Genomic DNA, 21,962 nt, shown 5'->3' on the forward strand with positions numbered 1-21,962 from the left:
GTTTAACCTGTCAAGGACAAAAATGTACAGAAAATTCAGCATCAAGCCTTGAAATCATAGCTTTCCTACTTTTGTTAAGTCTGGATTGTTGGCATGGTGGTTAGTGCTGTTACCTCAGAGCAAGAAGCTCCTGGGCTCAAATCCACAATCTGGCTAGTTTGCAGTAGTTTCTCTCTGGGTATTCTGGTTTCCTCCCACAGTTAAAAATCATGCTGTTATTAGAGTTAGGTTAATTGGTGAATGTGAGTGCAAATGGTTGTTTGTCTCTATGTGATAGACTGGTGAGCTGTCCAGGGTGAACCCTGACTCTTAACCTATCACTTCGGGGTTATGCCCCAGCCCCCCTGCAACCTGGAAAAAGATTAGAGGATAGTAGTCATTTTAAATCCATGCAATTTTTAGGTTAACCAGACTCTAGATTTTGTTAACCATTATGTAGTATGAAGACAACATGTAGTACTGGGGTAAAAGTTATTGAATAGTGCTGAAATAAAATGAAAAAATTGTGAAGGATTAAAACATTCCAAGAGCTCAACTTACTTCATCTAAACACATTTCCATCATGTTTTATCAACACAAAATGCACAGGTTTATTGAATATGAATAAGTTGTGTTGATTTAACTCAGTTGTTTAAGTTTCTGCCAAAGCAAAACAGTTGTGTGCAACCAATGTCCACTATTGAATAAAATAAATCCAACATGGCCTTTTTTTCAGTGTTCTGCCCCCAGTCATGAATGACAAGTATTTATTGTATCATAAATACCTGTAGTTGTTCAGTGCATTCCCCATGTATCAATCTGATCCTTTACCTCTTTTCATCCCTTATCTCTTACTTGTTAAATATTTGATCTTCTTAATTGCCTTTAAATTTCTCTTTATTGTTTCTGAGGAATTCAGAGCATGCAGATAAAAATAAAATTTATTCTTGCTTTATTTATCTGATACAGTTGGAAAAATCCCATAGAAAAACCTTAAACAATAAATTAATGAACTGTTTCAACTATTCCATGTAGCATATCCCTTTTTTATCATAGGAAGGCCTTTCATATTTCAGGAGCTCTTTAATTGCTCTTTAACAACAGCATGGCTGTGGTGAACTGACCTATCTGCAGTTCATATCAAACATTTGATGTGTCAAATAAAAAAAATATGAGAAAATAGGTGCGAGACTGTTAAGCAGCAGAAGCCCATATCAGACAAGTATGAGACAACATTTTTGCAGCAGCTGGTCTCCTCAGTTTCCAGATGTTTGTAGACTTTTGTGAGGGAATGTTACACAGTGATAAAAACTACCCTATCCCAACTTCTCTGAGACATGTTGCTGCCATCAAATTCAAAGTGAGCTAATATTTTTCTAAAATACATTTTCTCAATTTAAATAGTTGATACGTTTTCTATTGTGAATAAAATATAAAATCATGAGATTTTCAAAACATCGCACTTTTTGTACATTATACACAGCACCCCAGGTTTTTTTGACCTGTGCTGTATTTCTAACATTTGTATGAAAATTCATAGCCAATATGTCCATTGTGTCCAATCAACTTCAAAGTTAACTTGAAGGTCTAGCAGCCGGGTGTCTTGTCCATAGATTAAATGATCAAATTCATATTTATCTTTACCTATATCATTTACGTGTGGTGATTGAATAATAATAAGTTCCCAAAATGATTTAAAATAATGTTTTATTTGAATAGACAGTTCATAGTACCATCTGCTGGTGGGCGGTTCAATTTCAAATCACTCTTTTAATTATCTCTTAATTTCCATTTGGTTTCTGATATACAGAAACCATGTGGTTAATAAACATTGTACAAATGAGCCTAATTTTATCTGATCTGGTTACAGCTGGGACTGCTGAACAGACTTTAGTCAGAGGCTACATGTACACAAATCCTCTCAGCGGTAAAACAGTAAGACAGCAGCCTCGGTCATCTCTCTGGAGGCGCTCCAGCCTTGCTCCCTGCCCAGTCTGTCGTAGTCAAATGATGGGAAGTCCCCACACTGGTCAGGGTGGAAATATCCTCCTCCTCCTATACAGTACTGCACACACACACACACACACACACACACACACACACACACACACACACAAATATTGTCAGTACACTGGATATACTTTGATATACAAGGTACCGTCCCTACACGCTGCATTGGTGGCTGCCCACTGCTTCACTGGGTGAATGGGTTAAATGCAGAGGAGTAAGATTAGAGATTAGATGAAACTTTATTAATCCCTCGGGTGGGTTCCTCCGAGAAATTCAGTAATTTCCCTATGAGGACTAACACATACACATTATTAAGCATTATTATTATTAAGCATTTATACTTTGTTGTGATGACTCATTGCCAGCAGATGTGTGATGACTGATTACTCACATGTTCAGTGTTGTAACCAACAGTTGGCTTGACACCAGAGCAGATAGCCATGGCGGCACGTTCATGGTTTATTGCTCTGAATGTGATGAAGCCTGGTTCAAACTCCTCTTTCAAACAAGAAACATAAAAAATATCATTAACTTTGGGATGCAATGTACACTTAAAAACATTTTACTTAACCTTTTATTAGTATAGATGATAATCCATGTGTATCCTATTCATCAATAATGGTATACACACACACACACATAGATAGATAGATGGATGGATAGATAGATAGAGTTTTTAGCTTCTTACTTCTTGAATTGGGTCCATACAACATTCTGGTGGACTCCTCATCCCCGTGGTCATATACGATGCGAATAGCTGGCCCTCTGTCACCGCATGACCCAACATTGTATCTCACTGGATATTGCTGAAAAGATGACACAGTCTTATCACGCGTAGATCTGCAGGTTTGCTTGTGTAGTTAACAACATTTTTAACCACTGTTTTATTTTATACTAAAAAGGTCTCAGCTCTAACTGGTTAGAAGTGGCTCAGTGCTGGAGTTATTTGTATATCTGTAAATAGTTTCTGACTGAAATGCAAACAAATGTAATGCTTTTGAAAATGCATTTTAAAATCAACATGTGTAGCTGTGTGAATATGATTTTCTGGCTTCTGTGGAAAAGCTACAGGCTGTCCGAAGGGAGTGAAGGAGTGCAGCATCTCTGTTTCACCCAGATAACTTCTTACCATTTATTTAAATGTAACACTTTTAATTTAATTGAACAGGACATTTTGACAGAAAGACGTCATAAGTGCAATATTCTTTCTTTGTGTGAGTCTTCAAGTGTTAAAGAAAGAGAAAGAAATGCAAACAAAAATACTTATTTTTCAGTTTCCTTTTCCCATGCACAGACCACCCAAAGAAAGAGATCAATGGCAACAATCATTTGTACAAAGTATCACCCATCCAGTAGTACTACTGTGTCAATGACAGACACTAGCTGCCAGGTAATTGATACCTAGCAGGTTGTGATCTTTTACCCTGGTTATAAGTTCGGTTTGTGGACAACTAAATTACCTTGAAGAGCTGAAAGAGATTTCCTCCAAACAGTCTGAGGAAGCGGTTTTCAGTGTGGTAGCGGAGGACGGCTGCAGCTTCCAGGTTCCAGAACTCCAGCGGGAAGTTGTTGGGAATGTGCCACACAGACATGTCCTCAGCTGTTATATCATAGTAACCTGGATTCTGGGAACGTGCACACACTACTGCTGTGACTTTAAATAAGACTTTTGCCACACTTATGCCATACTTATTTTGCAACAAATAGGTACATTTTCTCATTTCACTCAACCTTTGAAATCATGAAAGAGAACTTTCTTTAAAAGTAAGTTTTGAAAAAGTAAAAGACAATTCCTAAATACAGAGACTCATAACAGAGACAGTAGAACAGGCAGTAACAGCAAGATGAGACAGAGAGAGGAACAGACATGGAAAATGAGAAAAAAGAAATCAAAGCAGATATCCAAGGACTCAACAAGGACTCTAAACTCTTTATTATGTTCTACCTATTTACCCTCAGGTACAGCTAGTTGCAGGTGATTGTAGCTAGCTAGTTTTAGATAGTAGAGTACAGTAAAGGTGCACAGTTCAAAGGTAAGTTTTACTGAGTCTTTATCTTCTTTACATCTAGTTTCTGGTAAATCCAATTAGAAACGGAACTAAATGGATGTATTTTATTATCTTACTATGCTTTTTTATATGTAATGCTGATGTGAAATATTATTACAATCAGTTAAATGCAGTGGAATAAAGTATGAGTTAAAAAGAAGTAGAAAGTAATAAATGGAATTACTTAACCAACCTCAAAATTAAAAGTAAAAGTAGTGTTAATGTCTCTTTTCACCACTGGTTATTTTTTATTTTACCTTAAAGTCATCAGAAGTGGCGCTCTCTACTGTTCCAAAGGTGTTTCTGTTGGACCAGTTCCCGTCTCCATCTGGCAGGTCAGCATTGTTGCCCTGCTGGCTGGACCAGCGATCACCCACAGTGCACCTTCCATAAATGCTGTTCTCATGGACGCTCGCCACCAGCGTCCATCCGCCTCCAGCTGTGGTCATGTCACAGTAAGTCTGGTACAGCATGCCATTACCTGTTGTCAGGTAGTATACTCCATCTGGAAATGTTATAGCATTAAGATAACATAATTCAGTCTTAAGAGGACATAAATGCCTTGGACTGTTATGTTACGTTTATGAATCTTGTCCATACCTTCTTGTTCATCATATCTGTTCCTGAGCTCTTTACAGCTCCTTGCAACACGAATGGATCTGTTCCTCACTTTCTCCAAGTGCTCAAAATTTGTCCTGGTAAAGTTTTGCATCCTCTCAGCATACTCTCTTGTTTCTGTGATATTTACTAAAAATTAAAGCAAGTTAAGAAAATTTACATTTTGACAGCAGGAAGGGAAAGTACACAAAGTGCATGGTTATAAGCATATATATGTGTTGTATGAGGCTGTAAGGCTAATAGGCATAGTTCACACATTTTTGAATTACCTATTTGTGAAGAAGGAACCTCTGCAAAGGACACATGTTCCAATGACAGCAGACCCACAAAAAGCAAAAATATGTTGTGTAACATCTCTGAGAGGGAAAAAAAACAACACAATTTAAACAATCAAACTGCTCAATGTTCTCTCACACCTTTCAGAATATGAGTATGCATGTGTGTGTTTTTACTTTAGCGGTGTTTCTTCTTGAAGGAGCTGTCTTGGTAATAATGAAGCTGTTTTCGGGTACTGGAAAAGAAGTGATTTGTAAAATATTTCCATATCTCCCTTTTTCTTCTATATATTCCAGGTTTTTGATCAAGAAAAACAAACAACTCAAATGACTACAAAACAGGTATGAATCTTATTTGTAGACAAACACAGCACTGATGTGTCTGTCAGCAAGATTTCACAATAAAATGCTGAACTGAACTTTTTCATAAATGTGTGAGAGGTAGAGTAAGGACAGAAAGAGAACCTATTACATTTTTGTGCAGATTTGGATCAATTTAAGATGGAAAGAGAGGACTGGCAGTTATGAACTGCTTATCAACACTGCGTATGAATAAAAATATTTTCAAGATTTTAAAAACTAGTACACCCGAAGTTTTGAACCAATAAAACTGCTGGTTGTATCCCTACCGTGTAGATCCTGTCCTGGATCGAAATAAGGCAGTTGGAATAAGGCTTTTATTCACGTAACAGAAGAATATATAGAGCTGTGACATCTGTCATGTGACATTAAGAGCAAAGTTTAAATTCATAAATGGGTCAAGTTATTGTTTACCAGTGTTCATAAATCATCTCTGGAGTCATTAATGTCCTTTTTACTGATACTGGATGTTGGACTGACCTCCACTGTCCTGAAATGTTAAGGTTATTGACTGTGGAAAAATTCCTGTTGTTTCACTTTTCCATTTTGTTTAATTATAATAAAATGATTTATAATACTCCTAAAGTCCACATTTAAGTGTTTATCAGCTCAAACGTTTAGCTCAAACTGTCTAACATAAATTAGTGGGTGTAATATCTGACTTCAGCCACTAGATGCCGTCGTTCTCTTGCCTGTATCAGGTTCATTTTCTGACCAGGACAGACAAAAATTCTGCTCTTTCCCTCCGAGCCCGTCTCATCGTGGTCTATTCTTAGAGGTTAGAGGGACACTGTGAGAGTGGGCTGGAAGGTTTTCTGACACCTCGCACTAATAATTCAACTGCCTCACACAACAGAACGAATGAAAACTGGCAGGAAAGATGCACCGACACAGCTGCACCGGCCACTTGTGGCCGTCTGTTGGAACCGTTTCTTCTTATTAATAAAGCATTGTGTGTCCTCTTCTTGCACTTCCCCAATTGTTTTCTCTCCCCCTCCAAGTGTTTTTTTCAACCCTGGAGCTATTTTTGGCTCTTGTCCCATGTACAAATGTAAATCAAAACTGTTACATAAACGCACGTCTGAATTATTTACTGCCTTTGAACGGACAGTGGCATTGGCAAAGGTTATTTTTCTTTTAGTTTCTCTGAATGATTGCTTAATCAAAGTAATTTTAAACTTTAGTAAGCCTGCAATGTTTCATTTTAACTAAAAATGTTGTTTTACAACAATAAGATTTAGTTCTGGTTCTGCATTCATTTTTTTATTCTGTAGCTATTTTCAGTGCAGATCAAATTCTCTGGCAAACACACAGCTTTGACTCGGTTTAGTGGAATACTCTAGACTATCTCTACCTTTACTTTTTTTAACTTTCATTTTTTATCTGGCCTAATTCTCTCATGTTCTTTGACTTGAACACATGCTCTTGTATAAGAGTTGTGTAGATGTAATTATAAGCCTGGACAAAATCTAAATTTTTGTAAATGTGTTCTCTATAAATCTATAATAATGCTGAAAGCAGGGACTTCTCTCCCCCCAAAGACTTTTAGGATTATTGAAGCAAACAATGTGAGAACTTTATGATCTGATTTCCCCAAAGGACCAAAGGGGGATTATAAGGTCTGTCAGATAGAGAGACTTTACAAACCACAGAGGAGAAGAGAGAGAGGTGTGCAGGGGAGTCCACGTATCTGACACATAACTGCACATTCTCATCCAAACATTTTTTTTTTTAAGTTGGTGTTTTGTTTTGTTTTTCTGGAAGCAACAGTTCAATCAGATTATGGTGGTTTTTAAAATAAGTCAGAGATTTCCATATTATATCCAACAATTCTAAATAGATAGGAATGCCCATAAACTAATCTGATTATGCACCGATTCACATCAGTGAGTCAGATTAATCTACATCACCACCAACGGCTATCATTCAGCCTTTGGTGGTAATGTGCCTTTGATATGATGCACTCATTCACTTACACTGACATTACTTTAAACCTCTTAATAAGAAAACAGGTATAAAATGTTCATTCAACACTTGAAATCAGCTCCAGATTTTTTTTTTCACCTGCTCAATGTGTTGTGAAATAACAAGGAAGCAAACCTCATGTGCTCATAAAACTGCTTGTCAGTCAAAAGTTGTGTGCATAAAAATGGCTGTAATTCCTTAACAGTAAATCCAATACTTTTGTTAAAGCCCTTGAATTAAAGCAGAAATTCCACACTTCAGTCATACCTCTATTGCGTGATTTATAATGCTCTGTGCAGAGTGTGCAGAGGTACAAAAGCTTTGCACTTCTAAATACTTATGGGCCTTAATCTAATTTCCAGCTCTATATGTTTATTCTGTGACTTCACTATAGTAGCTTTTCACAATTTGTACTTGTTTGTACTAAAATTCTGTATGTTATTTTATTTTATTTTTTGCCTAATGTTGAAACAACTGATATGATCTCTGGATTCTTTAAAGTGCCTTAAAACCCTCCCTAAAAGCCCATTTTTATCAGACTGGCAGGCCTTGTGGAAGCCATCAGCTTGTGAACATGGCCTAACCCTCCATGTGGTTTAAAGATTCCAAAGAGAAACTGTAAGCCGACTGAATTTTCTTGATTGGAAAAAGAAAATAAAATCCATCAAAACTTGTCTGGGTCTAAATCCGATCCAGGGTAGGAGAATGAGGAGAATGAACATCCACAGGAAACAAAGATTAGAGTGGGACCTCTCTCATCATCATTGTGTAGGATAAGAGTAGATTTAGCCTTCCAATCACAAACCATATACAAAAAAATGGTTTGTGATTGCATATACACACTTACCAGTCACTTCATTGGGTACATCTGTTTAACTATAACAGATAGATATCTGTTATAGCCAAATGCATGGAGTTTCTCCAATCACATTGGAGAAACTCCATGCATTTAGGCATGTAGACAGGATCAAGAAGACCTGCTGATGTTCAAACGGAGCCTCAGAAGGGGGAAACGGTGATGTAAGCAACTTTGAACATGGCACGGTTCTTGCTGCCTGGTCTGAGTGTTTCAGAAACTGCTGATTTGCTGAGATTTTTTTTTGCACAAATGTCTCTACAGTTTACAGGAAATGTTTAGAAGAAGGCAAAATAGCCAGTTGCTCTGTTGATGTCAGAATGGCCAGGCTTCTTCAAGCGGATAACACCCCATGTCACAAAGCTCAAATAATCTCAAACTGGTTTCTTGAACATGACAATGAGTTTACTGTGCTCAAACGACCTCAACAGTCACCAGATCTAAATCCAATAGAGCACCTTTGGGATGTGGGGGAACAGGAGATTTGTATCACGGCTGTGCAGCTGACAAATTTGCAGCAGCTGTATGATGTCATTATGTCAACGTGGACCAAAATCTCTGAGGAATGTTTTCCAGCGCCATGAAGAATTAAAGTCACTCTGAAGAACAAAAGCTGCTCCAACCTGGCACTAGCAAGGTGAACCTAATAAAGTGGCCAGTGAGAGTATATGTTCTGCTATGCACACAAGAAATTCACAAAAATACAGAGTGAAGTGGAAAATGTTTGTTTATAGGAATTAACAAAATTCTGCTTTTTCCTCCTGTTCTTTTTTGGTCTTGTGAAATATTTGGTCAAAGCTTTCTAATAACTCATTTAAGACCTAAACATTTATTGAACTTCTCAGACTTAGTAGAAATTCCTGTTTTCGAATTCATGAAATAGAAATTAACAGTGAATTAACATTTGGAAAATGCCTCACTTTTTCTATTTGCTGCAGATTTTACATTTACTTCCCTTCACTTATTATTATGAGGGAGGATTATCATGAGAAACAGTGTTCCTTAGAAAGCTCAGTGTAGGAATTACCTTTATTAGAGGAGTTCTCCCTCCTCAAGCGCACACATCGATTAACACCTCCCTCAGAATCTCTCTGCCTCAGGGGCTCTTTTAACTCTCACACTATCAAGGTAGGCAGATGTGACCCATAAAAACCTTCCCCTGGTCATCTACCATGGGAGACACATTAATGCAATGAGCTTCTTTTGGGTGACACAAGAATGAAATGAGGACAGTCATTAGTCAGTTAATATTAATAGATATAATCACTTCATCATGAACGGCACTCCAGTCAGACCTTTAAAGACTTTTCTCACTCCCCGTGCAACATCTGCACATTTTAAAACATTTATTTAACCTTTGTTTTATTAATCCTCTTTGGTGTGGGGAATATTCTTGTGCACGGTGCAGCTGAATGTCCCATGAAGGTTGCAAGCCCATTGCAGAGCGAACACTATAATTAGAAGCATACCATAATGTCTTTCGCAACTCTTGCAATGCACAGACACAAACACGGTATAACTGTTGCCTTGAGATTACATTATGGTTCTCCATATGTTTTCAGTACAACTGGGAACTATGACTAACAATTATTTGTTGCTGTTAATTAAAGGAAGGATTTAACATACTGGGAAGGACAGGTTTCAGTTTATAGTTGGATGACAAAAATTCAGTTGCAGCTGAAAAATGAATCCATTATAGGAAGCGTGTCAGACTGATGCTGGCTATAGGAGAGAGAATCTGCTTAAATTCACATATTAAATGAGCTGCTTTGATACACTTACAGCCTGTTATAAAGAAAAGCAGTTTTGGCTTGTATAGCAAATATTACCCTTCATAATAAGAGTATGGAAAGGGTTGAATTTTTATAACTAAAGTAAAATGTTATAACTGGGTCATTCCATCTGAGATGAACTATGCCTTCTGCTCAGCTGTCTTCAATTTTCATCAAAGTTTTATGATAGAAAATTTGAGGGTTTATACGAATGCTGTGATATTGTAGCTTCATATATCATATGCATAATTATCTCATAACCTTTTAAAGATAAGAGTCTGAAATGTTCAGTGCTCTTTTTTTATCATCAAAATGATTCAGAATCTGTAATTTGGGAATAATACATTAAACAATTTCTGAGTATTAGCTAATTAAAATATGAAAAAAAAATTCAATCAGTGTTGGAAAGTCCCATTATTGAGCACTCACTAATAAAACACTTCACATTGGGAATATATATACATACATATACATAAGGTATATTGTTGAATTACACAATTTACACATTACACATTACTGCAAAAAAAAGCATGTAGAACACATTTTATCATGAAATTCTGAGAAATCATATTTACATTCAACTTTTATCCTGGAGCAAGTATGATCACAAAAAAGTTGTAGCACAAAAACAAAGATATCAGTAGATTGTCCTGTACAAACAGAACAAGGCGTTTCCAGATGGTAGTATGATTATAACTCAGAAGATAACTTAGTAAAATATGTGGACAATTTTTTTAATTTTCAAGGCCTGGATCACTCCAATCTCAAATCATCAACGCTAAAACGTTGCAGTAAAATTTCACAGTGATCATTATATCTGTTTGAAAATATGCTGATATTTAATAAACCTACCTTTATGAAAACAGTTCCATCTAGAACCTCCAGAATTTTGTTCTATAATTGTCTTTTGCGATGTAAAGTTTTTTATTACTGTGTACTCAAATATAATAAGTTAAAGTATTGAAGTTGATTGATTTTTTTCCATATTTTAACTAGCCAGTACTGAGACTTTTTGTTATGTACCTGCCCCAAATTATAGATCCACATTCATTCTGATGGGGGAAAAAAAGAATCATGAAAATGTTAAGCTTTTATCTTTAATTGTTTTGCAGCATGGTGGCATGGTGGTTAGCACTGTTGCCTCGCAGCAAGAAGCTCATGAGTTCAATTCTATCAGGCCGGGGTCTTTTTATGTGGAGCTTGCATGTTCTCCCCGTGGGTTCTCTCCAGGTACTCCGGCTTCCTCCCACACACCAACGACATGCACTTAGTGGGGATAGGTTAATTGGAAACTCTAAATCGCCCATAGGTGTCAATGCGGGAGTGAATGTGAGCGCGAATGGTTGTCTGTCTCTGTGTGTTAGCCCAGCGACAGACTGACGACCTGTCCAGGGTGTACCCCGCCTCTCGCCCTAAGACAGCTGGGATAGGCTCCAGCCCCCCTGCGACCCTGAAAAGGATCAGCAGAAGTGAATGGATGGATTTTCGCGATAGTCATGTTCAAACATTGCCTGAAAGTGGACGGACTATTTTTTAATTATATCTTGAAAAATATATTTGATATATTAAGCTAAAATTTAACTTCACTCATAATATATGTTCAAACTTTGGACCATACATTTTTTACACAAATTAGAAATGGTCAAGCAAATTGGCTGATTTGAATGGAAAAACCAAACTATTTTATAACTCATTTGTTTGGATTTTAACGTTTAAAGTTTGTACTGTAACCACCTTGATTGAAAGCTGTGCTGACAGAGGAAGGTGTTGCAGTCACCGTCTACTAGACTAATTCTTGTCATCTAACCATGTTAGTCATGTTAATGCCTTTTGGAACATTTATGATGGATTTATTTGAAAAAATTAGGTGCTATGCTATGAGGTACAGCCCATTCAGGAAGGGCTTCTTTGGTTTGAGAAACAGCTAATATATTGATGTCAGGAAAAAAAGTTAATGTGGGTTTAATAGAGCTTTTCATCAACTCTAAACAAAAGAAAAGGAAGTTCCATTTTTTTGGATTAACAGTAGGGCTAAAGAAGTCCCAGACCCACACATCCCAAATGTGCTCTGTTGGATTGGGATCTGTGGAGGCCATTTCAGTACAGTGAACTCATCGTCATGTTCAAGAAACCAATTTAATATTAATTAACCTTTGTGACACAAACGATTATCCTGATACACAATGCATCAACAAGGATGGATCCAGGCTTTCATGTTGTTTGCAAGTGCATTGTAGCCTCAGTTTCCTGTTCTTACCTGATAGGAGTGGTACCACACGTGGTCTTCTGCTTGGGCTTTAAAATTTGACATATTGTGCCAGAGATTTTCTTCTGCATACCTTCATTGGAACAATTAGTTATTTGATGTACTGCTGCCTTCCTATCAGTTCAAAGCAGTCTAGCCATTCTCCTCTGACTGCTGATATCAATATCAATTTTCACCCAGAGACCTGCTGCTCACTGGACATTCAGCCCATTTTCTGTAAATCCTAAACATGCTTGCACAGAAAAAGGCACTAGCAACCATTTCATGTTTAAAGTCACTTAAATTGACTTTCTTGCCCATTCTTATGCTCAGTTTGAACTTCAGCAGGTAATCCTGACCAGTTGCTCCAGTGTGATTGGCTGATTGGATATTTGTATTAACAAGCAGTTCCGAAAGTATACCTAATCAAGTAGCCAGTGAGTATAGACTGGAAATGAGTAATACAGGTACAGAAAGTCACCTTTACTTTTTTGTTTAGGCCTTAAAACACAAAGAAAAGTGGGAAAACAGCAAATTCTGGTTTACAGGCTTATGTGTGTGCGGTTTTAGAAACAAACTGCAGGAGGAAATCATATTTCTTGTTGGTTCCATTAAGGCTTGGTGGCTCTTTCAGGTCACAACAGACGCGTTCATATTTAACACCAACAAGGTCCTGTGAAATTAAAATGAACAGATGTAAATATGCAGAAAGTTCATCACAGAGCAGACGAGACTTCGTGCCTCTGCTCTTGTGGTGGCCATTTCTGCATCAGCCTTACTGCAAAGAATCACATCTTGTATTTTCAGGAGTTGTCACCATAAAAGCTTCTGTGTTCTTGCTGGTCAGGACATCTTTCACAGGAACAACCACTACAAATAATTCATGATTGTTTCTTTCAGGGGAAAGAGGGAGGGGTGGCTGGGTTAGGTGGGGGTGTGGGGGGGGTAACAGAGTGCACCGTGCATCCACCAAGATGCACAGCTGACGGGTGCTAATGTGAGTTACTTACATAATCCCATTTCTAGAGAGTCACAAAAATCCTGACCTCTGGTAAATCTCTCTCCACACTGGGGGAAGAGAGAGAGGAAAGCCAGCTATTTGCCTTTTGAATGGCCACTCTGCAAAACCTCTGTCCTACTGAGTAAATTTTTCTGTTAATCCACCCATCCATGTAAAACATCTACTCCGATCTGAAAGCTGGAGGTGAGGGTGAGAAGGATGCACCTCCCTCTGCCTGATTCAAGCATTTATTCACCTACAGGTGTCCCCTTTACTTCCAAAGTACACCTATATATATTTTCTTCATAAAAGGTCATATTTTCTCCTTTTTTTTCTCCACCTAACTCAACCTGCTATTTTTATAAACTATTCAACAGCCCCCCTTCAAATTTTGCTTCAGAATATTTTAACCTAAAGATTTGGTTGGGTACTGATCAGCAAAGATAAAGCTTATGTCTACACACACGTAGAAACAGCTGCACCACCCATAGTTATCCAAACACACTCCCTAATCCCAAGAGGGGAAAAAAGACTTTAGAAGACACCCAGATGTAGTGTAGCAGTAAGGTGGGTTATTTTGTGGGTCCTCGAGTTCTCCCTGGTGGGAAAAATTCAGTGCTTCACTTTTCCTGTCCCTCTACATCCGGGGTTTAGTCTGTTCTCCTTGTGTTTGCCTTACCCCTCGACCCCTGAAATGATCCCGCTCAGATGGGAATGTGCGTCAGCTTGTCTCTGTTGCTCCTGTCCTCGGTGTCCGTCACTTGTTCCGACCTCGTCCCTCTGTGATAAAACACAGTCACCGTAGTGTTCCCGCTGTCCTCACTTCCCCTCGTGTTCGTCGCGCAGGAGACGTCCAGCCTCACCTTCTTCGGGCTTTCTCGCTTGGAGTTTCCCGCCTGGTTACTCGCCATTACCGTCTCCACCGCGGCACTCACCGCGGCCAAAAAGCCGCGTCCCCGGCAGCGCAACAGGCGCAGGAAAGCGTCTCTGAAGTCCGCGTTGAACGCATATATGACCGGGTTTAGAGACGAATTGCTCCAGCCGATCCACACAAAGACATCAAAAGTTTTTTCGCTAACGCAGTAAGGGCCGCGTTGGGCCGCTGGAGCAGCTGGTCCGGGACAGAAAGGCAGAGCGCAGTTGAGGATAAAGAAAGGCAGCCAGCAGCAGACGAACACGCCCATTATGATGCTCAGAGTTTTGAGCACTTTTGTCTCTTTTCTGATGGAGACTTTGAGCTCGCAGTGTGACTGATTAGAGGGCTGGCAGTCCGGATGTAGACTGATGTGAGACTGAGACGAGCGGGTGCTCATTTCTGTGCACAGGTGCGAAATCAGTTCCGGAACGTCCGAGCGGCAACTCTGCGCGTGCTCGGCAGCCCGCTCCAAGGAGGATATCATGCGGATCTGCATTTGGGCTATCCGGTAGATGCGTGTGTATGTCACAATCATGATCGCGACCGGGATGTAGAAGCTGATGAGGGAGGAGGAGATGGCATATGTGCGGCTGAGGCTTGAGTCACAGCTGCCATCGTCAATACGATTACCGTAGTGCGCCAGATTCTCCCCGGTTGGGTCACCGATCTCCGCCCGGTGCCAGTTTAGCTGCACAGGAACGAAGGAGATGACCACAGAAACTGTCCAGGTCACACCGATGATGACGGATGCCACCCTCCTATTCATACTCCTCTCATAGCGAAACGGGTTGGAGATGGCCCAGTATCGGTCCACACTAATGACGCACAGGTTTAGGATGGAGGCCGTTGAACACATGATGTCGCAGGCCAGCCAGGTTTTACAGAAGCCCCCGAACGGCCAGAAACCGGCCACTTCGGCCACCGCTTTCCACGGCATCACCAGCACGGCCACCAGGAGGTCCGACAGAGCCAACGACACGATGAAGACGTTGGTTACTTTTGCGCGCAGGTGGCGATAGCGATAAACGGCCGCGCACACCGTGAAGTTACCTAAAAGTGTCCAAATGATGAGCAGCGCCAGAACACAGCCCGTCAAGACGCGGTGCGCCGGTAACCCTTCCCGGCTCCCAGCTCCTACCAGCGCCAAGCCGGTTGTATTATTCATCGCCTCGTCCTGCGCTCGGCCACATGTCGAAGTGAAAGTGCGAGAATCCTCGCCACTAACAAAACAAGAGTCTTAATGGTCACCCACAGTGGCGACTGAGTGTCCTGCTCCACTCGGGCTGATCTGAGCTTCTGCTCTGAGCGCACAGCAGACTGACTGGGGACCTGATGCACCACCAGCTGGTGCTCACTGCTGACAGCACAGCTCCCAGACGCGCAGAGCTGAGAGAAGTTTGCCACCTGAGAAAAGCAGAAATCATGTCGAGCCATTTTTAATTTTCTCTGTGAACAGTTTCATTCTGCATTACTGTTTGAGATTAATCCCTTCTCGGTCTCGCTCTCTCGCTCTCTCTCGCTCTCTTATTTTCCTACTCTCAGGACTCTTACCATCAGTGGAGACGTTGCTGTAACTAAATGAAAGCAGGATGATTCAACACAAACACACAAAAGACTTTCCTTTACAGATGTTCCCATTAATTTAGGCCAGTTTTTCCGTTCATAGAGATTACAGCCAGAAATGCTGAAACTTAAATTCCCCCATAGAGTTTTACTATTACAGTTTTTTTTTGTTTCATGCATTTGAATCAGGATATTAGTTTTGGTTTTCTTTGGGGTTTTTTCCTCACAGACACATTCAGTGTCTCTAATCTTTAAAGTTGTATTGCTTTGTATTTTAGTATTCTCACAAAAACCAAAATACAAAAGCCAAGACAGTGCTGGAATCAAAAATGCAGAAAACTCAGAAACTAAGGGAAAACACAAAATACGGGAGCACACTACTAGAGAGGAGCCTCAGAAAATAAATACACAAGAGGTGGTAGCACAGCTGGAACTAAACCCTTAACTAAACTTAACTAAAACCTAAAAAATGACACAAAAGTTACCAAAACAAAACTAACTAAAACAGGAGACAGCTAAGACAGAGCCGGAGACTTAACAAGGTATGGGAAACACACAGCAGGCAGAATAAACTGAAACGGAATATAAGCAAACTATAGCCAATAATTAAAAATATAGCCTGAGGATGTAAACAAACATAATATCTGCAATCCATTAATTAAAAAGGAGTCCATAACACACAACGTTGCATCAAAAGACCCAGGACCATGACAAAATCTCTTCATCTGGTTTCTCTCAAAAATATTTGCATATTTTCAAAACAGTAAAGTCAGTCACATCATTTGTAGTGTTTATTTTCCCTCAATCATCCAGTATCCAAACAATCATGTCCTTAATCTCATTATATTGTTTTATCAACTAATCATTATTTTCACATAATTTCTGTAAATCCATGCTTTGGTCAAGGACACAGGAGAATTATTACAGTTTAAAATTATTCAATTTCACAACAATAGTTTGACTTTCTGCTCAAAAAGAGGCTTTGACTGACCAGGAGACAGCTGGCCTGTATCCAAAGGTAACAAAATCAGTCTAGGCTAACACCTACAAAATCCAATTTGTCACATTTTCAGTCCTTATAATAAGTTAACAGACTGCTGGCTGTTACTTACCATGATGGTGATATGGTGTTTTTTTAATATTAACTCTCAGAGATTCAAACTGTATTCCCTTATGTTTTGTTTTACCCTGTATTCATGCACTGTGTTGTACTGTTTTTTCTCTCCTCTCAGGGAGCCGTGGTCTCCTCACATGTCCTCCATCCTCAGCAGACATGTTTCAACTAAGGCTTTCATCCCACCGTAGGCATCACAGCTGGCTGCAGAACGTCCATCTTAAAAGTATGCACAGCCATTCCAACTTACATGCCCAGGGACGTGCACTAACATTATTACAGGCTGTCACTGTGGAGAAGCTGGGGTTGGCATCCAAGGAGGAAACGACCTCAAAATCTCCACAGATATTTAGCAGGATATAGCTAGCTATCCAAACATGATTTCCTGTTACAGTCACCTTAAAGGGGCCGACCTGAAACACCCACTGATAGACAAAAACACTGAGTGTGTGAGTACCTGGATTAGACAACCACTTTTGGTGCCTTTAATTTGTAAGTGAGTTATGATGTGTTAGGGATTTGACTGCGTGTTTTGGATCATTGTCTTGCTGAAACATCCACCTTCGTTTCATGTTCATCATCCTGGTAGAGGGCAGCAGATTTCAATCAGTGTAATCAAGAATATCTCAGTACATTTTTCCATTCATCCTTCGTTCAATTATATGGAGTGTAACAGTGCCATAATAATGGAGTCATGTATGGTGAGTGTGCATACAGGCCATGGCAGTCAAGTGCATTACTTATTGTTTCCTTTGAAACAATTGTCTGTTTTGCAACAATAAGACCTCACAGGTCTCTTTGGTTTTAACCATCATGAGATATTTCTTGTGTGACACTTTGGTAATTTTTTTTATAGGCCATCAGTTAGGACTGAACAGGCTGATATTAATTTGCACTAAGCGGCAGGATTGTTTTCTAATTACTTATAGATTTCAGCTGGTGTCATGATCTTCCATGTTTTTTCCACCTCTCTTTCTTCATGTGTTCAATACTTTTTCCTTGTGTCTTTTCCTATTATTACACATAACTTAATTTATAGACATTTATGGTTCAATTTCTTTGCATGTGTGGATTGGATGGGTTGTTACTGACAACTATGCTATGTCAATAACACCCTTAGAAATACATTTTCTTTAAAAAAAAAGTGGTGATGTGTTCAATACTTATTTTACCCATTGTACTGTATATCTATTCATATCATCGGTTTCTCTCTAAAGATTTGAATCTACTCAAAACACTAAAGTCAATCAGTATTTCGTGTGACTGTGGCTCAGGAGGTAGAGCATGTCACTTGCTAATTGCAAAGTTGGTGGTTCGACTCCCGTCTGCTCCAGTCTGCGTGCCAAATATCCAGCCACATGGAGAAGGAGACTAGAGGCCAGGATCAAGGTAGCACGGAGGGAAGTTAGCCAACTATTGGAGCTGCAGAAAGGTGCGATTAAGAAGGTGCCTAAGAAATACAGAAAGCTGTCCATACCTGAGGCCTTGGACACTGCCAAGGAAAGACTTGAAGAGGTACACCAGAGAGATAAAAGGCAGGAGAACCCTCTTCAGTGGCAGGGAAACAATATGAGAACAGGAACACCAAGGCTGGAGACAGAGCATTACTGAAGAGCATATGGGAGAAGGACGTAACCCATAACAGCAATGCTATCAGTGGGTAGTGGATCTAAGAGCAGACCACAGCAACCTCCCTGAACAAGGTCCAGTAACCATCTTAGTGGCGGTCCTCTATAGTGTTCTCTAGACAAGATCAAGAGGACCCTAAGAGCCTTCATCAGGAACTCAATGGGGATGTGGTGAACAACACTAAAGACCAACTTCAAGCCCATAGCACAAGTTACAGTCAATGCGGGATCTACCAAGTGGACGCTCTGTCCCCATTGCTGTTCTGCATAAGCTTGAACCCCCCTCAGTGAGATCATTGACAAGACCGGCTAAGGATACCGACTACAGAATGAAGACATCGTCAGCCACCTCATCTACATGGATGACATCAAGCTGTATGCCAGGAGCGAATGAGACATCAGTTCACTGATCTACACCACAAGGATCTACAGCAACGACATCGGAATGTCATTTGGATTGGAGAAGTGTACGCGAGCAGATCCAGGAACAACATCCGAGATCCCTGTCCAGAAGAACGCAGTCCTAGAAACAGTAAAGATACTGCGCAGGACCCTCAAGCTGCCAGGCCTCTGGTAGAGAACCCAAACTTGAAGTATGTGTGTGTATATATATATATATATATATATATATATATGCCGGCCACTTGGTTATGGCGTTCCATGTATGCCTTGCCTGCTAGCATCTTGCACCCTGCTGTTATGTGCTGGATTGTCTCTGGGGCATCTTTACACAGCCTGCACCTGGCTGTGTAAAGATATATATACACATATATATATATATGTGTATATATATATATATATATATGTGTATATATATATATATATAGGCTGGGGTCTATCACACCAGGCAAGACCCCAGGTGCAGGCTGTGTAAAGATGCCCCAGAGACAATCCAGCACATAACAGCAGGGTGCAAGATGCTAGCAGGCAAGGCATACATGGAACGCCATAACCAAGTGGCCGGCATAGTGTACAGGAACATCTGTGCCGAGTATAACCTGGAAGTCCCGAGGTCAAAATGGGAGATGCCCCCAAGGGTGATGGAGAATGACCGAGCTAAGATCCTGTGGGACTTCCAGATACAGACGGACAAAATGGTGGTGGCTAACCAACCGGACATAGTGGTGGTAGACAAACAGAAGAAGACAGCTGTAGTGATTGATGTAGCGGTTCCGAATGACAGCAATATCAGGAAGAAGGAACACGAGAAGCTGGAGAAATACCAAGGGCTCAGAGAAGAGCTCGAGAAGATGTGGAGGGTGAAGGTGACGGTGGTCCCCGTGGTAATCGGAGCACTAGATGCAGTGACTCCCAAGCTAGGCGAGTGGCTCCAGCAGATCCTCGGAACAACATCGGAGATCTCTGTCCAGAAGAGCGCAGTCCTAGGAACAGCTAAGATACTGCGCAGGACCCTCAAGCTCCCAGGCCTCTGGTAGAGGACCCGAGCTTGAAGGGTTAACCGCCCACAGGGGCAAGTGGGGAATTTTATATATATATACATATATATATATATATATATATGACATACATACACATTTCTTCAGAGGACATATACTTCTTTTCTGGAGACTTATTCTAACCCAAACTTAGACTACTACTTTACTCACTTTATTTTCAGGTGAACACTGAAACGAAGTCTGAGAACAAGTGTTCAGCTGAAATAAAGTAATTTACATTACAATTACTTATTTTGTCTCCAAAACACAGTTAGGTCAAGACTGCATAAACAGAATAATGGTCTGTTCCCACAACATCAGTAATACAAGTGCACTCAAACACAGACACACACAGACGCACAGGGCAGTGGATAAAAGCAGAGTTTTTGGCTGGGAACAGAAGCAGATGGCACAGTTGAAGTCACAACATCGGTAATGATGCTGAAATAGCACTCAAGCAATATTTGATCTTTATTAATGGCAATGGGATTTTATTTGAAAAAAGGTTTAAATGAAAGAGATAGAGATAGCAGCACAAAGCAGAGGGCGTGGAGGTGATCATCAGATTATGTCTGTCACTGTTGAGATTTTGTACTTTTTTGTGCTTTTGGCAGGGTAAGACATGCAAAGGATCTAGGTCTCTTTGTTGAAATGAAAGTTTTTATACATGGGCATTAACTCCCTTTTGCAGGTAATGGTCAAATCAAAGAAGACAGTTTAAAGGCCACAGCATATTATAGTAATTAATAATAGTAATTATCGTGCCAGCAAACACATGAATGGAAAACATTTAATACAAAATGTTAGTGCTGTTATTGTACACAGTGGTGAGTTCCAGCATTCACAAAGCTGCATTCAGTCTTATCTGTTGTCACTCACAAATGTCCCTGTGCTGTCTCTCTGCAGAGATCCTAACACTTACTGTCAAACTGATTTTTCATCTTTGGGATTTCCTTGTCGCACTTTTCTCGTTCTCTTCACAGGTTGTCCTCCAGTTGTCTCTTGGGGCTATCTTCACTAACTTTTTGTTGCTCAAACTTTATTTTGATGGGTTTTACTTCATCCTCGAAGGCCTCAGTTCTCAGCTTCTCCATCCTCTGCTTTTCCATCTGCATGTCCATTTCTTTGTGAATTTTCTTCCTCTGATCTGTGAGTCCATCATCCATTTGCTTTTTCCCCTCTTCTCCTCTGAACTCTGGACGAATGAATTTAAGTGTCTGCAAAGAAACTCTCGTCACATCTTCATTTTGTATTTCCTGAACTTCCCCTTCAGTATTTTTATTTTTTTTACTTTAATCTTTTTAGATCCTCTCCTCCATTGATTTTATCCCTTTCTCTTTCTACTCCACCTGCTCCTCAAACATGTTGGTAACTTTGTGAGGTCTTATCAGTCAAGTCTTACTCAGAACTTCAGTCAACTGCATCTCTTGTATCGTCTCCTTTCTGTCATTTTCCTCAGGCTCTCCCCTAAAATCCTCCCCTTTTCTCTTACCAGTTTCTCCTTCCTCTGATTTTTGCTGAACCATCTCTAAATTTCTCTCATAGTGCTAATTTGTTACATTCTGCTGCTCCTCCTTCTCATTCAATAACCACTTCTCCATCTGTAGGTGATGAGCTATATCTTCATCCATTTTCTGGCAATTTCCTGTGATTTTGTGCTTTATTTTTAATTACCTTGCTTCATAATATCCACCAAGCAAAAGGACTTCCAGCACCTGTTCTTTGCTACAACATAGTACTTTCCATCTCTTGTGGCCAGCAGCTCAGCCAGATTCCTGCTCCCACCTATCACACCCCGTTCATGGATGTGCACCACCAAGAAATGTCTATTAGTTCTGTCTCACTTCCTCTTTTTCCTCCTATCTAGGAAGTAGAGGAGGCTAATACACCTTTCTTCTTCCACTTTCTTCTTCACTTTTTGTGAACAAGGAAGGAAAAAGCAAAGTGCAAAACTGATGAATGACATGAATTATTGTTTATCCTCATTATTCTCCCAAAACACTGTAGTTCGGTAGATATCTCGGTAGGTATGTCAGACCATATGGTACATCAACCCCCTCTGGACTCTAACCATCATTACTGCTTTTTTTCTCATGATTGAAGAAAGTTTGTATATCTGAAGCACTCGGCTCAGCAGGCCTCTGCTCTGAGAAAACACAGTCCAGAAAGAAGCAGCC

At 40.0% G+C, this 21,962-nt stretch overlaps 2 protein-coding genes across 2 annotated transcripts; both read right to left on the reverse strand.

Moving 5' to 3' along the window:
- Nucleotides 1–1,726: 1,726 nt before the first annotated feature.
- On the reverse strand, nucleotides 1,727–5,166 carry LOC134629196 (intelectin-like). Its single transcript, XM_063476297.1, has 8 exons — nucleotides 5,108–5,166; nucleotides 4,925–5,011; nucleotides 4,638–4,784; nucleotides 4,295–4,542; nucleotides 3,450–3,614; nucleotides 2,678–2,795; nucleotides 2,381–2,487; nucleotides 1,727–2,044 (listed from the first exon to the last, which is right to left on the reverse strand). Exons 2-8 carry the CDS (start codon nucleotides 5,007–5,009, stop codon nucleotides 1,901–1,903), a joined length of 1,014 nt encoding a protein of 337 aa, XP_063332367.1. The 5' UTR covers nucleotides 5,010–5,011; nucleotides 5,108–5,166; the 3' UTR covers nucleotides 1,727–1,900.
- Nucleotides 5,124–15,621, reverse strand: LOC134629195 (D(1A) dopamine receptor-like). The gene is made up of 2 exons (XM_063476296.1): nucleotides 13,808–15,621; nucleotides 5,124–5,166 (listed from the first exon to the last, which is right to left on the reverse strand). The coding sequence occupies exon 1, from the start codon at nucleotides 15,207–15,209 to the stop codon at nucleotides 13,833–13,835; it is 1,377 nt and encodes a 458-aa protein (XP_063332366.1). The 5' UTR covers nucleotides 15,210–15,621; the 3' UTR covers nucleotides 5,124–5,166; nucleotides 13,808–13,832.
- Nucleotides 15,622–21,962: the final 6,341 nt, after the last annotated feature.

The sequence above is a fragment of the Pelmatolapia mariae genome, linkage group LG6 (genome assembly GCF_036321145.2).
Source record: "Pelmatolapia mariae isolate MD_Pm_ZW linkage group LG6, Pm_UMD_F_2, whole genome shotgun sequence".
Classification (NCBI taxonomy): Eukaryota; Metazoa; Chordata; class Actinopteri; order Cichliformes; family Cichlidae; genus Pelmatolapia; species Pelmatolapia mariae.

Bases quoted from the DNA above. Each gene is read 5' to 3' on its own strand.
- LOC134629195 (XM_063476296.1), bottom strand. From the start codon at position 15,209: ATGAATAATACAACCGGCTTGGCGCTGGTAGGAGCTGGGAGCCGGGAA.
- LOC134629196 (XM_063476297.1), bottom strand. From the start codon at position 5,009: ATGTTACACAACATATTTTTGCTTTTTGTGGGTCTGCTGTCATTGGAA. The intron at 4,785-4,924 runs GTAATTCAAAAA...TTTAATTTTTAG, and splicing joins GGTTCCTTCTTCACAAATAG to TAAATATCACAGAAACAAGA. The intron at 2,045-2,380 runs GTGAGTAATCAG...GTGTGTGTGCAG, and splicing joins TTGGTTACAACACTGAACAT to TACTGTATAGGAGGAGGAGG.